General features: G+C 39.5%; 1 protein-coding gene across 21 annotated transcripts in view; it reads right to left on the reverse strand.

Annotated features, from left to right (window-relative positions):
• The window catches only part of RBFOX1 (RNA binding fox-1 homolog 1), a 2,022,031-nt gene that overhangs the window by 23,672 nt on the left and 1,980,626 nt on the right, over positions 1-17,733 (reverse strand). For all 21 annotated transcript variants that reach the window (XM_036410672.2, XM_045571305.1, XM_045571304.1 and 18 more), the window contains one exon: positions 14,394-14,458. In XM_036410672.2, the coding sequence (XP_036266565.1) occupies positions 14,394-14,458 (65 nt within the window). The remainder of the gene's footprint in view (positions 1-14,393; positions 14,459-17,733) is intronic.

Below are 17,733 nucleotides of genomic sequence, written 5' to 3' on the forward strand. Positions count from 1 at the left end.
GCCTTGAGCACAGTGCACGTTTGTAATTGTAGTTTCTCCAACATTGAACAATTCTTCCAGTTCCCACCATACATTTTTCTCAGCCAGAAAGGGCACTAGTAGCGAACCTGGAAGCCTGGCCTGTCACATGCAAGCTGTGTTCCACTAGAAACCTCATCTCACTTTCCTGAGTCTCATCTGGAAAGTGGGGAGAAAATTACCACATGCAGCTGTTAGAGTTTCCCCCTAAATCAACGGGGACATACTAGTAGATGTGAAAGCACGTTATTTGGGGAAAATATTGCCATTTATATTTTGACTGCATGGACTCACAAAGGATGCAAACAGTCTCCTCTCCTTAGTCACAGAGGCCAGGCCTATGTGTTTTTCAGTCCACAGTTTTGAGGTGAGAGGGGGATCATAAAGATCCTTGTTGTGTGTTGGTTTGATAGGATTTCAAATACACTTGTTTGTGACAAAAAATGACATTATTTTTAAGGGTACAGTTATTTTGATTTGAGTGAAGTAAGCTGTGTCTGAATGTCATCATCTCATCTGTCATCACTGAGAAACACTCAGTCGCTCAGCTGCTGAGGAGCCTCGCTGGGGGTTGAGCAAATGAAACACCTGGAGAAGCAACCATGGCAAGAGGACATTTGGACCATAAATGCCGCGCTTTGTGAGTGCTGTCCAAGAGTGTTAGGTCTGGACAAGGCTACCCTCTGCTGATATAAATAGCTCTCCAAAGACCTTTGGTGATCACTACTAAAGGCGATCCATTTTTTTTATGGGCAAGTAGTGAAAATCACGGAGAGGCCCTCAAAAGAGATCAGCTTGCCAGTCAAGACTGGCGCCCGGTTCCCTAGCAACATGCTCTACCAACAGGGGGCTTTTACATTTGCTTTGGCATGTGGACATTGGCTTTCCGTTGGCCAAGCCATCTCTCTTAGGTGCCAACTCATATAGTGGTATATTTTAACTGAATCTGGACTTCATTCCTTCCATCTCCTCTGCCCAGAACAAAGTGTGATGAACCTATCATTGATTTGGAGTATGTTGTTATTTCTTTATTAGCTTGTTAAGAGACATTTTCCTGTATGCTCTTAGCTTGTGAAATTGTTACAATTCTCACAGTGAACCTGCATTAAATAAATCATTAGCCAAGGCTATTCCAGCCTCTGAGCATAATTTGGCACAAAACAAAACAAGCCTTTTGAGGTTACAGTTCACTTTAAAAGTGGGATGAGGCCTCCAGGAAGACAGAATCTCACTTCTATTTTGGGTGGACAGAGCAAAGGAGAACACAGAATGTGCCCCCAATGAGAATGAGCACCTTCCAGGGGCTGGGTGTGGGTTGGGCAGGTTCCCTGAACAGCCTGTGTGCTTCTCCAGGGAAGCAGCCTTCACTGGGGGCCAAGAATCCCTTTCTTATGAAGGCTGGGGAGGAGCACAGGGTGTCCAGGCTGAGGCTTTGGAGGGTGGGCAGGCCACAGTGAGAAGGTCTGGGCCCACCTAAAAGTTATGTGTAAATAAAGTTATGTGTAAATAAAGTGAGCATGATGCTGTTAAGTTCCAGAACTTGAGGGGATTCTGATACCCATTACCACTACAGGCGTTGGACTTTTCACCAATCGCAATGGGAAAAGGGCAACATGGGCAGATTTCAAAATACTGACTTGTTGAAAAGTAACTATTTATGGGGCTGATTTTATAGAAATCTAAACCGGTGATGGTTTCAGGCTGTGTTTACTGGTTTACACTGGGAGAAGTGGCTAATTCTCCAGTGGAGCTGGTGGTCCTTGGTTGCCTGAGTTCCTCCATGGACCAAAAAGACGATTAAAAATCAGGAGAAGGATGAGCAACACAGACCTTCTGACCTCATGCTTCCTGGTTGCTTCTTCTTTCAGAACTTTTTTCCCCTAACCTATTTCTCCCTCTGCTCCCAAATTTTAGTGAGCTGTGACTAACAAATAAAAATGGCATATAATTAGATATTGCAATATGCGTTTTAAAATATGTATAAGGTGATGATATTATATATGTATACACTCTAAAATGATTAGCACAAATCAACACATGCATGGCTTCACATAGTTATCTGTATGTGTGTGTGAGAGAGAGAGAGAGAGAGAGAGAGAGAACACATTTAAGCCCCACTCTCTTAGCAACTTTCAAGTATAGCTATTTTTATATTTCTAAGGTAGAAGTCACAATCTGGGGGGAAAAAACAAACTTCTATAGTTAAAACCTTATTCTAATTCAGAAGTCTGCTTCTATAGGAAATTACCCATATATTGACTCAAGACAAAACAACACCCTCATAGTTTACTGATAATAATAATATCAATAACAATATCCTGAGTGTTTTAGTGTCAGGTACTACTAAAGGAGCTTTATGCTCATGACTAAAATTCATTCTCCTAATGAGGCAGGCATCACTCATTAGCTATTAAAGATGAGGAAGTGGATGATCAAATAGGCCAATTAGCATGCCTGTATCTCATATAGTAAGTAACTCTGCTAAGTTAAGAACGTGGTCTAAATCTAAGTCTCTGGTCATATTCGGTAGGTGAATAGTGAATATTTGCTAATACACGCACCAATAAAAAAGGAGATACAATGAGTATAATTGTTATCATTATAAACCTGCTTCAAATTCTGATCTGGCCAATTATAAGTTGCAGTCTATTGAGGTTTTCCAGAATGTTAATGTTAGGGTTGGTCCTAGAGATTGCCCAGATTAAAAATGACTTGTAATTTTAAATGAATTTAATTTGCTTGCTCTCCCCTGTATATATTCTGCAATAATATACACTCCAGAATATCAGTCAATTTGCAGTTGTTATTGAGAGTCCCATGCATTTTCACATCTCTCAGTTTATGAAGGAATTCTCATTTTCATCTTTTTGTGGTTCTATAATAGATGGCATTGTGCTTCCCATTTAGCAGATGAAAAAACTGAGGCTCAAAATAAGAAGATAAATCAGATAGGACTTTCTCAGGATACAGCTTATATTATAGTGTGGATCTATTAATTATGAGACAATATGTCCACAAAATCACATTCGTTACCCCTGGGTCTTTGAAGTAAAGAAAATTATTAATTGTGGCCCTAGGAAACTTGAGGAAGGAAATCACAACACAATGGATTGTAAAGGAAACCCAAACATTGATAATTCTTATTTTCTCATTGAAGAAGGGAGAGTACAGAGCAGATGGTTACAAACCAACAATTTACAAAGACAACTTCTCCTACATCTTGCATGTTTGTGGAGAGAGACCCCAGGGTTGACATTATTTACTGCCTACTGGGGTAGAATTGAAGCTTGCCCTCCAGGGTGCTGCTTCTCACACTTCATATAATACAAATCACCCTGGGATCTGGAAAGTGCACATTTTGATGCTGTGGGGCGTAGGTGGGACTTGAGAAACTGCTTCTGTCTCACAAATTCCTGGTGAGGCCAATGCCACTTGTCTGGGAACCACACATTGCAGAGCTAGGCTCTCAGGACTCTCAACGTGGACCATTTGTTGACATTTCAGAACAGAGTGAGGTAACCAGTACTTTCCATGTCTGCTTCTTTTGTTTTAAGTTTGAGATAGAGAACTTGAAGAAAACAACTAAAAGAATAACAGAGAAGCTATTATTCCGAGAAAGCTGTGAGGCTCATGTTGTCCTGGATACCTTTATACAGGTGTCCTGGACAACATGACTGCCTGCTAACCACCTGTGCTCATCGCCTGTTTAATAGAATTAGTTCACAAACCCTCTCATGATGTAGAAATGATGAAGAATGCAATTTCCTCATCTTGTAATGTGATTTGAACTTTCAAGTTACAACATTAGACCATGAAAGGAGACAGAGATTCAAAGGATGCTAGAAACATCCCATAATCTTTGTTTTCTTTTAAAATGAATCTCAGGGCTATTAAAACAATGGGAACCACTGATGCTAGTTATCAGATATGTGCTCTATTTATATAATCTCAGGAAAAAATATTTCTATCTAAATAATTAAGATAATTAAGGGAAAGGGTGTTTGGCTTTGATATGTCTCAACACCCAACAACCTAGTGAACTATTCAAACATTCACACATCACAATGCAGCAAGAATGAGTCAGGAAACAATTATAAAAATGGATTAACTAGTTACTCATAACAAAGATTTCCTCAAACCCTCACTTTCCAAACTACCACCCCACTAAATTCTGGCAGTGATCCTTACTCTAAATGAATAAGTACTAATTAAATGAATAAGTTATTATGTTTTTGGAGGAGAATATAATTTCAGAGGAACCAGTCACTCTGATCCACACCAGGAGAGAAAGCTTGAGGCGTCACTTATTTCTGTCCAGTGACTGTACACATACGGGTATTACACGCAAATGTGGAAAAAACATAGTGGCTACATGTATACAGAAATTGGTCCTTCTAAGAAAGAATTAAAAGTTACCTATTTAAGTACAAAATCAGAACTTACTTTGGTAACTTTAAAAGCAATACTATACATTTTTAATGAAAAATTCCCTCTTACCTCCCAAAATGGAGTCTATGGTATATTGTGTAGTGCCCCCACCCCCCCGCAAAAAAAAAAAAAAATCAAAGAAATGGAGTGGTTTTCATTTTTTTTCAACTTCATGAATGCTTCATGAGCTAAGAAAGATTCTATCATGTGTGTATTCCTTTGTATTTGACTGGAATACTGTATTTTATGAGAAAAAAATTATTTATTTGCAATGGAAATGGCTCATCCAGAGACCCATGGGCTTATAATATCACAGGTTGTTCACCTGCCTCTAAAACCTTCACAGCTGAAGGGCCCTGATGCCTTTACTTAAAAGATAGTTTTTATTTGCTTTTTTGTGGCCTATCAAGTCAATGATCTGCAACCTGAAAACTGTAATTAGGCCATGACATGACCAAAGGAGTTGTTACATCTTGTCCCATCATTGGCAAAGTGTCTGCCCACATGGCTGTGACAGCTATGGGCTATTGCATTTGGAATTTTCTTTAATATCTCCCCAACTCCTTGTTGGTCCACTCTGTTGACTGTTATAGGCCTGGTTCCTTTTTTTTAACTGCCTCAATTACGTATTCATCCAATAGTGCATAACAGTTGTTCAGAAGCCATTATAGATGGTGGACCAAAGGCAATTAATTCTTCAAATAAAAACTTGAGCACTCTTTCTTTTAACGTGTGTGGGTGCACTTCTGTAAATTTAAAATGAGAGAAACTCCGGAAATATATCTATCAGTAACAGGCATATCACTTTTCAGCACAGGGAGCTTTGTGTTTATAAACAGGTTTCAAAAAACACATTGATGCTACTATCAAGAACTATACATTCCCACCTCCACGATTTTAGAGCAATCTTAATTGTTATCAAATAAAATCATTGTCAATCTATAGAGCAGGTTGGCAGAAAATACAATTAGTGTGGTTAGTTATGGTAATTATTTTGGTGAATGCCCAATTGGAACTATTTGACTCATAGGGAAAATAGATACAGCATTGGTTGACAGCATGAAATTTCACTGACTTTGTAGTCATTGAGTCACATCTTAGTTATGGCTATTGAAGTTGAAAATGTGCCTTTGCCCTGACCTTGTAACAAAAGTAGAAGGAAGCAGAAACAGCCCATGACCTGCCCTAATAGACATTGGATTAGAAGCCCAGTCAATGGGTTTCCAAGACCACAGATCATTCTGTTTGGACCCACTTCTTCCAGCGCCCCAGTGAGGATTCTGTTTAGGATGAGCACATATATTCTGGTTGTCCTTGGATAATCCTATTTGAAGCCTCTTGTCCATGGGTCCTGATCAGTATGTCCCATCTCTGTCACACATACCATTCTGAATAATCATTTCTATTGGCATCTGCTTACCTCATTATTATATTGTCTACTGCTTACCTCATTAGCTTGTTGATGCAATGTTTTAAATAGTACCTGACACACAAGAGGCATTACCAAAAAATTAACTTAAAAATAAAAATCTACATGGTAAAAAAATAAAGTTGTAGGAAAGAACATACAAACTGCTCACTTTAAAACAACCTGACATATCAAAATATAAAGTTTGAAGAGCTGATAATAAATTGAAAGGCTTACCCAGCCCCTAACACACACCTCCCCCTAAAAAGTTTTTCCATAAAGAAACAAAAACAAAGCCAAAAAACTACCCTAAATTATTCATGGAACTTAATGGATTAGGTGAGCATATAACCTTACTTATCTAAACTAATAAAACAGAAACATGCAAACTGACTGTAGCTCCATCACACCCACAAGCCACGCCCAGAAGCCAATCAGGAATGAATATGCAAATTATTATGGCTGCAGCCAGGGAGCAAGCAGGAGGCTTGGGTTTTTTCTGGTGATGGAAGAAGCCAAGATTCCTGGCCGGCCCTGGGCCCTCTAAAGGCTACAAAGTTTCATTTATAGAATGTGTTGCCAGGGGGTGTGGCTGGCCTGCAAACCATCACAGGCCCCTTGCCCAGGCTGCCACACACCCCAAGGGAATCCCTACCCTGATCCGGAACACTCTTCAAGGCAAACCAGCTGGCTCCCACCAGTTCACCAGGCCTCTATCCTATCTAATAAAAGAGTAATATGCAAATTGACCATCACTCCAACAAACAAGATGGCTGCCCTCATGTAGTCAAATATGTCTGCCCCCATGTGGACACAAGATGGCGGGGGGTGGGGAGGAAAGTTGGGATGGATCAGACCTGCAAGGGAGGGCAGTTGGGGGGCGGGGAGAGAACCAGGCCTGTAGGGGAGGACAGTTAGGGGCAAACAGGCCTGCAGGTTAGGGCAATTAGGGGCCAACAGGCTGTCTGGGGAGCAGTTAGGCATCAATTAGGTTGTCAGGGAGTGGTTAGGGGGTGATCAGGCTAGCAGGCAGAAGTTGTTAGGGGCAATCAGGAAGGCAGTCAGGCGAGCAGTTGGGAGCCAGCAGTCCTGGATTGTGAGAGAGACGTCTGACTCCCCACTTATTGGGCCTAAATGGGCAGTTGGACATCCCTCGAGGGGTCCCAGATTGAAGAGGGTGCAGGCTGAGCTGAGGGACACACCCTCGTGCACGAATTTCATGCACCAGGCCTCTAGTTATATTTTAAAAGGCTTGTCTATATCATACTCAGCTGAATAGGTTTGGTCACTATTCTACCTGAACTCTTTGAGTGACTCTAAACTGTTTAAAAAATCAGAGTTTTAGAGATTCAGGTGGATTTGAAATAATCTGGATATTTCTGGTTTCCTCAAATCTCATTCTAGCTCTCAAGGGTAAAAGCTCTTAATTGACTATCATATGGGAATATACAAAAATAAAAACAATAACGTTTTATGTATTGCCCTCTATGTTTTGGATATTTCATAAATACTGTCTCCAAACTTGAAAACCATTCAGTAAGGTGGAGTCAGTAAAACCACATAACAGATGAGGTGGTTCCCACTGCAAATAAAGGACTTCTTAAGGTTGCACCACTGAGATGCAATAGAATCTAGTAAATAAGGACATAGATTTAAACTTTAAACTGAGCTGGACAACTTGCTTAACTTTTCCAAGCTTGCTTCCCCATCTGTAAAATGGAGGTGACAACATCAATCTTATAGGGCTGGTGTGTGAGCTCAATGACACTATTTGTAGAACACTTAAAACAGTGTCTGTTACTTAGTAAGGACTCCATAAATAGACATTGGTATTATTGCTATTATCATAATATTTGTATCATTATTACAGAGAGATGATTTAAATCAAAGTTTGGTCCATTTCCTATATCAAACTTCGTCTCCTGGTGTGGTATGTCAAGAAATTGTAATCAATAGTGCAAATAATGAAGTCCTCTATTTCTACTTAATGAACATTAACAGCAGCATTGTCATATATATGGAAAGTTTTATTAAAGAAATCTATTTTCATCTTGTAATAGGAAATTCACCAGCAATAAGTGTTTTTTTCTAGTCACCCTCAAGCTGTCTGGAATAATTACTTTCACTTTCTCTTCCTGAGTAAACTTTATACTAAAAAAAAAAAAAAAATAAGCATATAAATAAAATTAGGAATATATAACCTACTTATATGTATTATATATTCTAATGTAGAGATATATATGTATATATTTAATCCAGTATCCTAATAATAAAAATGGACACATTTTTCTAGGCACTGAAATACAAAAGTATATAAATAAAGACACTAATGACTCGTTTCTTCTACTTCCTATTACAAGGTAACAGAGCATCTTTTTTAAAATTGCAGAACCCAGGTGAGCTCATCAGAATATATGAAAACAGCAGAAAAGGTAAAAAAACACAAATCAATGACAATTTCAACAAGCCACAATCTAAGGAGGTGCAGAGTAATAACTATAGTTTGCCGCCAAGCTTTGACTCAACAGGTTATGATCTGAATTCAGAATGGCTTCCTCTTGCCCTGGATCCTTGTCTCAGGTGGGGAGATGGCACAGAATGTGCTCCCATCCTCTCTCAACCTCCATGAACTAAGCCCTCAGTTTCTTGTCCATCTGAGCATGCCATCTTTGGCATCGCCAAATTCTACAATGTTCTCACTTTGGCTTTTTTCAACAGTGATGTCTCAAAAAAGATTGAAAATGTAAATAAAAGAGAAAGGTTACCATAGAGTTGCTGACTTTTATTTTGCCAAGTAAGAACATCAAAACCAAAACTGGGTAAGAGAAGAAAATAAAAAAGTTACCATTTGCTGCTGTCATCGTTTTATAAAAGAAAAGCTATTATTTTTTTTAAAACAGCATCTAAGAAAGAAGCCTGGGCAAAGCCTGGGCCATTTCCCAGATGAGCTGACAGCCCTATTACATTGCACCCGTGTTCTCTCCCTGTCCTGGGAAACCAGTAATATGTCATCAGAGGCAGCCATCAGGCCTGGAATCGGCCTGGGGAGACAGTGCTTTAAACAAAGCACCGGGATAAGATCTTGAGATCTCTCTCTTTTCGATTCACAGAGAATAGGGGGCTCGCTACTGCTCTACAACCAGAAGCAGTTTCAACCTCTGGAACTTGGCTTAGGTGAGAGGAATGAGTAAAACAATGGAAGTCCCTCCCTTGTCTGCTCTGCATCACCTGTCCTCATTAAGGGAGACCTATTATCCATAGATGAAGCAGTCTGTATTCTACCCCACAGTAAGAAAAAGTACAATCGTTTAGTCCCTAAAATACAACAATATTTTTAAAATTACCCTTTGTATCCACAAAAATTCGCTGTAAAGTAGTAAATTAAATTTCCATTCACGATGCTCAGATGCTTTCCAGGCTAACAGTCTCTTAATTTTTAGTCTGCCTCATTTGATAAAGACTCGAAATCAAATGCTGTATTATTTAAAATGCAATTATCAGCCTTATTTTAACAACGACTTCTATTATTTAATCTGAATATAGGAGGTAATAAGTTCTCAAATACAGAGGGAGTGGCCTGCACTCAAGGAAAGTAAACTCAAATCCCTTTATTTCTTCTGTTTAGATCAATCTTAGGAGGTACAGTTGGCTTTAGTTCTATTTTCTGTAGTTATGCTAATGACAAAATAGTATAAGAAGGCAGAAATTTGGTCTTCTGCTCCTTCCTTCCTTCCTTCCTTCCTTCCTTCCTTCCTTCCTTCCTTCCTTCCTTCCTTCCTTCCTTCCTTCCTTCCTTGTTTTTATCTGTCTCTATTTCTGTTCATCCACATGGCCACCTATGTAATCTGTGTATGTTTTAAACTATCTATCTTTCTATCCACCCATCCTATCTATCTATCCATTACCCATATCTGTGTGTGTATGTATAGATATATATAACTATTTCTATCACCTATATAATTTAAAATAGTAGACCAGCTTCTCCATGACCCCAAAGGCATGCCTCTTTATCTCTGTTGAGTTTTTAAAACGAACTACTAATTAAACAGCACCTTTAATTCGTGAGTTATGAGGATCAGAATTAAACAGTGTTGTAGCATGTGGCTTGTGACTACAGCCTGAGTATGACCAGTCCTGGCCACATTTTATTAACATTTACCTAGTTACTCTAGTGCAGTGGTCGGCAAACTCATTTGTCAACAGAGCCAAATATCAATAGTACAATGATTAAAATTTCTTTTGAGAGCCAAATTTTTTAAACTTAAACTATATAAGTAGATACATTCTTATTAACCTAATTAGAGTACTCCTTCAATCGCACTGTACGTGTGCACCCGCACGTGGTATTTTGCGGAAAAGCCATACTCAAGGGGCCAAAGAGCCACATGTGGCTCTCGAGCCGTGGTTTGCTGACCACTGCTCTAGTGAGTCCTTCCTGAGGTCCTAAGGCACAGGTATGTGTGTGTGTGTTGTACACATATATATGTATGAATATACATATATATTTCAAATGCAGAGAGCTAGAAAATTGGTATTAGGCATTTTCGTTAGATTGTCTGTTAAGCTGAACTTGCCATCTCACCATGTTTGTCCTACAAAACTAGAAATTTCATATAATATAGTCTAATACTGCCAGTAAAACAAAGATCTAACAAATCAAACAAACTGAAAGGGGAAGAAAAGAAACAAAGCCCAGTTGCTTACTGTCTCTTTTGCTCAGTCTAGAGTCATCTGCACTGCCAGGTCTCTGATTGTATGTATAAAGCTGCTGATGTTAGGGATTCTTAAAGGAAATACATCTTATAGGAAAGAAGTAAGGGTCCCTGATAACTATCAGTGCAATGGAATCATTATGAAATTTCTGAGTGAACCACTTTGTATCACTTTCTTCTCGAGCTGGTCTGCATCTAATTCCCTTCAGTCCTAATGTGGAGGGACGTTCTCATGCACTGGTTGTTAGATGTTAGGATGTCAGCAAGCAGGACAAGCATGACAAATACCTGCCTTTCCGAAGAGTTCACATTTTCATCCAAGCTATGTACACACCATAGGTATTTCCCCAGACATTTGCAGCATAATTCATTGAACAGGAAATTCCTCCCCCACCCCATCCTCTTGTTTGGCTGCTCCAAGATGCAACAACCATCAAGTCATAATACACAAAGAAACCAAGAGCCAATCCGTAGAGAGAAGCCTACCCACAGGCTACATCCAAGCAAGCCATTCCTCGAGCTAATGTGATGATGGACCTGTCAAATCCAGAACATATCACGGACACATCAGCAACACCAAGTGGCATGCAATGACCAGATGACCATCGGCCCCACTGCCATGCTTTCATTGGTTCAAGCTCAGAAGACAATCTCCTTTGACAGTTTGGACAGTTGGCTTTTCATAAATCAAAGTTAGGTTGGAAATAAAGATCTGGTGAGGTCATGTGCTTACCAAATATTTCCTAAATGCCAAGGAAAGATGTTTGCCTATTCCTGTTAAATGCATCAAGGAGACTATAAAATTACCTAGTCCAGTCAGGTCTGTTTCTTTTGGGGAAATTTCTGCCCACACCAGATGGTCTTCATTCTAGAGGTCAGCATTCAGAAACTCTCAGGATGCTCCAAGATAATCAGCATGTGATTGTTTAACCAAGAAAATGATAGGCAGAGAGTTGCAAGCTGCCCATCAAGGACCTTCTGGGCACTCCTGAGGTTATCTGAGTTCAATATTTTTCAAAAGTCCCTGAATTTTTAATTTGATGAAAACTTAATTTGTGCTGATGAAAGGTAAAATTCTACCAACTGGGGACACCCAACTTCTTTCACTTTCAAGACTTCTGAAAAGACTCATGGTTACAGGGCAGGTTGCTGCAGTTTCTTTTTGGAACAGGTTGATAATTATGGACATTACCAAAACATTCTGATTCCTGCTGATTTTAGCTCCTATGTTGGAAGGGTTTCTTTGGGTTAAGGAGTTTTTCTCTTTATCTTCTAGAGAACAGGAATGAAGAATCGATCACTACTGATAGTACACTGTGATTGTGTTAAAATAAAATATTACACAACTGCCCTAAGATAAATTCTAAATACTTGGCATTTTCAATCTAGATTCAAAAGCTATTCTGATAATTTCAAATTTTCCCCCAAACATGTGTCTTCTATAAAAGGTCTTTCTTCACCTTACCTCTTTGAAAAAGAAATAGGGGAGACCACTGTTTCATAAATACACTTTACAAATCAAACCAGAAATAACGTTTTAAAGATTGTTTTCTGGTAATTTACCTATTACTGCATTTACCTCAATGCTATATTTCCATATGTGGCACATGTCTTGCTTATAATACAGTTAAATAGGGTTGGTAACCAATTTACACAGCAAGCAAGAAGACCTAATGTGCAAATTTTTTAATGAACAGCAAGAGGCCAATTACATGGACAAGACTATTACCACTGAGTTTGTTTCTTCAACTGAAACTATTATATTCAAGTGGGAATTGTAAAGTTATTCAAAATTTACCAATTCAAGGATGAGGACAATTTTTCAGTCAAACATGTTGCCAATGAGAATCTTAATAAAATTAAAATAACAGGTTTTCATGCACATATTTGCATATATGGTGCCCCCAAATGCAACAACAGTTTAACTTAAGTTTTAGATGAATACAAATGGAGATGAACAGATCCTCAAGTAATTCTATTTAAGAATAGTGTTAAACATTATTTTTTTTTAATGTCTAAATTGGTCTTATTGAAGAATGCAATTTAAATGAGATCTTTGTAATTAACCTTGTTTTCAACTTGGGGATAGATGCACTTATACTGAGAAGCAAGATAAAAATCCCTCCAAAAATAAATCTGTTTAAGATTCTTATAATTATACAGCAGGCTTAAGTTACTATGATTATAATTACATATAAAGTGGGTGTTTGCGAATTTAGTATCTAGAAATATTTTCATAAAAATAATTATGGATTGTAGATAAACCATATTACCATTGATACTTTGTGAATCTTTGGTGTGCAGAATTTAACAGTGTTAAGCCTTTTCATTTATAGGATAATCTTAAATACTTCAAGACTGTCAACGTTTTTATTAACCTACTGACCCTCTCCTTTTTCCTAATCCAGTGTCAAAGTGTATCAAAGATAGCAACTTACATAAAACCTATTTTGCATCTTAACAAGTGATTATTGGGTAACTGCATAATTTATGTATTTGGATCTGAATCTTGCCAATTGTTTGAATCTCTTTGGAGACTCCCTTCAGCCTTGAGGCCTTGTTATGGTTGTTTTCAAGAATATAGTAATAATACCTGCATACAAGCAGAAGGCAGATCTCAACTCTACCTTGTCTAAGAGCCATTTTATTACATGTGTATGCATGCGGTTTTCAAAGTGCCCCTCTTAGGGCTCAGCAATTTCCTTTGCTGTATTAGACCTCAGAAGAACCCTGTAGCCACAATGAGCTCACAACACGTCTGTGAGGAATGGAATGGAACTGCAGGGAAAGAAAGCACCAGAGCAAACCCAGGGGTAGGAACCCAGTCACAACAGGCCGGGGAGGAGGACCAGTGGCTGCCGACACGTCCCATTCAAGATCAAATACATCTCCTTGCTTACCTGTCTGACCCAGCATGCCTCAGCCACACATGCAAATTGTTATCATCACTGCTTTATTCATGAAACATATTTTTAAATCAAAGGAGTCGTTACCCAAAATAAGCACCCTCAGTGACATTTGAGCATGCAGAGCATCTGAACATTCACATTTATGTCCTCAGGAAACAGAGCCAACGCGTTGCATTCAATATGGAAACACACACTTTCTTTTTTTCAAGGCACCTAAACAGAAATAGCTGTGGCTTGTCGTTTCAGGAACCGAGTCATCTGTTAAGCTTGGGTAATTGGTCATAAAGCTCTTCCACACCAACCCTCCCCCGCCATCCATTATGACTTATGCATTTTTTAAACCCACTTCTGTCCCTTCTGCTGCCAGTCTTAGGGTATGGTGTGCATTACAAACAAAAGTCAGCTTGTCTTAGTAGGACTGGGCACTGGATGTTGCCAAAAGAACCAATCTACTTAGGAATGCCAGCTATGCCTCCCCCCATTCCTTTATGGTGGATTAAATAGTGGTTTCCTGGGTGTAAAGAGTTGTAACAGGGGGAAATGGGTAAGCCTGCAGGATCATCTTCTGTTTTCTTCATCTGAGCTGGATGCGACCATGGTCTTCCAGAGAAGACCATAAGAAGGTTGCACAGGGAGTGTGCATGTACATGCAAGGTGTGCTGAAAGATCTATACACAAACAAAACATACCATTTTCTTTGTGTCTTAGCAAAGAGGGCAAGAGTTAGGAATGAACTGGGCTTCGCTGTCCATCCTGTCTCTAAGTGGCCCTCTTTGTAGTCTCACGTGGGACCTAACTTGGTGGGTGCTGCCTACCCAGATGTCATGCATTTGCCTCAAGACTGGACACAGATCTTGTCTCCCCACCAGCTGAGGTAATTTCCAAGTAGCTGTCAAGCAGAAAAAGGAAGACCCTTACCTGTCACTGTAGGCAGCTGCAGTGGCTGGGGTAGGCTGGGCGTAGCGGTATGCAGCATAACCACCCTAAAACACAAGGAGAAAGTGGACTTAGACATGCCAAGGAGCCCGATTCAGGGATGTTCCACGGTGAAACCACACCAGAACAGCAGTTACCCATATCTACCAATCTAAAGTGGAGGTTAATGAAAGCTTAGTGTCAGAGCAGAAGTACAAAAAAACACACCAGACAGACAGGGGATTGTAGACCAACCCCGGCCGGAGGTTAAAGGTTAGCAGGTATAAGCGTATCCACAAGGGAGAACCCAGATACCCTTTGAAGGGTATGTGCATAAGAGTTAACAGTGATTGTCTTGGGATGGGGAGGATTATGGGGAATTATTTAAATACTACTGATACTTTGCTGAACTTTCCAGATTTTCAAAACTGATTATACTTTACCTTTACTTGTGAACTATTAATTTACATTTTATTCAAATAGTCTGATTACTTCCTTAAAAATCCAGTATAAGTTAACTACTACCCTCTTTGTCTTTTATATTTATTTATTTTTAAACCCCTTAGAAGGCACGCTACTAGTAATCTCTTGCATATATAGTTGTTTAACCATAAAGCAATTAAAGAAGACAGTCCTTAGCTTTCCATATCTTACATATTTATTTTTAAAAGGAATGGTAAATGCTTCTTAAAAATTCTGTCTTTTTGGCTAAAGATATCACAGAGATTCGGATGGGGAATTTGGTGTGGAAAATATAATAAATGATTCCAATTTGTAAATAAAACCATTAAGAGAGAAAAAAAATTGAAAAAATAATTAACATTTAGTTGTATGTACCAGTAATTGCAATTGTTCAATTAAGCAGAGGACAAGCAAATGGGCATATTTGAAAGGAATGTGTTCAGCAGAGCATTGATTATCAAACTGTGAAAATAACAGAGCGTCTTGCTCAGCCAACCACGGCGAGACATCAGCCACCATAGAATGATCTCAACACAATTAACAAACAGGCTTCAGGCTCCGCCGATAAGACAGGGACCTTTCAGGTTCTAATAGGAATGCAGCCCCATAATCCTCTGCGGGCAACTCAGGACAGACAACTCTGTCCAGGCAGCACTTAACAGCATGACCATGGATGTGCCAGAGGGTAAGAGTAGAATTGAGAGTAGAGGAATTTGTTACATTTGGCTTCATATCCTATAGGGAAAAACCAAGTAGTAGGATAGGAGGCAGATGAATGGGGAAGCTCAAAACTCATCTTTTAAAATGTAGATTAAACTGGTCTCGATAATTTATTTCTACCTTCTACCACCCACAGCTCACTTTCAGAGGAATTGTGCCATCACTTACACAGCAATTCTAGAAAGCTAGTTTAGCCTTGCACAAGTTTGTTCTTCGGATCAGTCCTGGAGGAGACAGATCCAAGACATTCTGACAGATAGTCAGCAATAATTTGGAGCCAGATAAAAGAAAAAAAGTCTCCCTTGAAAAACAATGTAAAAGTAAAAAACAAAAACAAAACAAAACATGAGGTCTTAGCCAGACACCACCTGGTGTTCCAAACACCATGTTCTCTAATTAGGAGCAGGGAAACTCATTAAATGTGCTGAGGAGTTGTAAAACCAAAGAAGTAGTTGTCACACAAGCACCAAGTTCAGACAGGCTGGTGGGCTGAGGGGAAAGAGGTCACCGGATTTCTGGAGCCATTCTTTTCATTTGCCTGTCCGTCTCCATGGCTTTCTTGATGCATCCAGAAACACACGGGTGTGCAGGCCTATGCAGTACACTTAATAAGGGAGGAGGAGGGGGGCTGGAATAGGCTAGCTGATGGCTAGGAAGCATTAGCTGCAACCAGCTGAAAGCTTTGAGTGGAGAAAGTGTGTGTGTGTGTGTGCATGTAGATGTGTGCATGTGTGTGTGTGAGTGTGTGTTATTTTTGTCTCTCACTCCCAGAATAAAAAAAAAAGAGAGAAAGAAATCTTGCCAAGATATTTGCATCAAATGCCATGTCAGTCATGCTTTGGTGACTATGAATTTGGTCCCAGCAAAGATTTTTAGCTATGTCCCACTTGCAAATCCTCTTTGTTTGAACTCTGAATATCTCCCTCAACTTCAGCAGTAGTTTGTGTCAATGAAATTAGGTAAAGAGTCTGGTAAGTGGAAGTAACTGTGGCAGTGCACACAGAAGGAAACTAACATGAACCTCACTGAGCACTAGGCCCATATTTATTGTATGAACCTAACATGGATATGTGTACATCGCGGATCCATCCACGCAACAGACATGTTCCTCTATGAAGCTTTAAGAGGACATTTCCTCTACATAGCTGAATATGATTTGGTCACTCAGAGAACATAGGAGTGTGTTTCCATGCAATACTGGCACCAGTGGTCAGAGCCCTAATGCTTATTTTTGTTTATTAGGAATCTTTTTTACAAGCTTTCCAGATTCAAGAATCAAGGCCATGGTTTGCTAAAGTCTGTAGACCCAGTGGGAAGATGTTGACCTTGATCTGTGGTCTCCTTGCTGTCCAGTGGACCATGTGGTGATGAGGGAAATGTCCTGTGTCTGTGCTGTACAATATGGTAGCCACTTGTCAGTGACTACTGAATACTGGAAATGTGGCCAGCACAACAAACTGAATTTGTAATTTACTGAATTTGGGTTCATTTTAATATAAATAGCCACATGAGTCCAGGTCTATGTGATCCCTGAAATAGGTAACAACTGGGAAAAGAAAAGGGTTAGGTGGCCTAATACCTGCACATCTATCTACTTCATTGCCTTCTGGACTGTTTTTCGTCTGTATAAAATCCATATTAGGGGAATAACAGAGTTGTGTATTAACTCAGTGTCTGTGTGCAAATACTGTAAAATTATCAAAAAAATACAAATTGCTTTAATTTGCCTTTCTAACAGGTAACTGTCATCAATTTTATTGCTCCATATTTTGCAGTTCGCTGAGCATAGCCAGAGCTGCTGCAAGGTTCTGTGCTAATGTCTGAAAACGGAGAGCTCACTTCCATTTGCTGTCACCAAACCGTGTCCGTGTTGAAACTGGTCCTCCCAGATCTTAGGACGAAAATGCAGCCTTGACAGTGAGATTTTTCCCACTACCAAGGGAAAAAGGGTGACAAGCACAACATCGTTCTACACTCCCTACTCATAAGACATACTCATTTTTCACATGCTGGACAGCAGCAAAATATAAATGTGACCTTATATGAAACATAAAATTTAAATGGCCCTTATAAATTGCCCCTCCCTCCCCTGCCACCACCATCAGATGGATGTAGCCTCCTAAGATACTGGCTCACGGGGTCCAAAACTTTTCCTTTGTTA

This window comes from Pipistrellus kuhlii, unplaced genomic scaffold, assembly GCF_014108245.1.
Source record: "Pipistrellus kuhlii isolate mPipKuh1 unplaced genomic scaffold, mPipKuh1.p scaffold_m20_p_4, whole genome shotgun sequence".
Lineage (NCBI taxonomy): Eukaryota > Metazoa > Chordata > Mammalia > Chiroptera > Vespertilionidae > Pipistrellus > Pipistrellus kuhlii.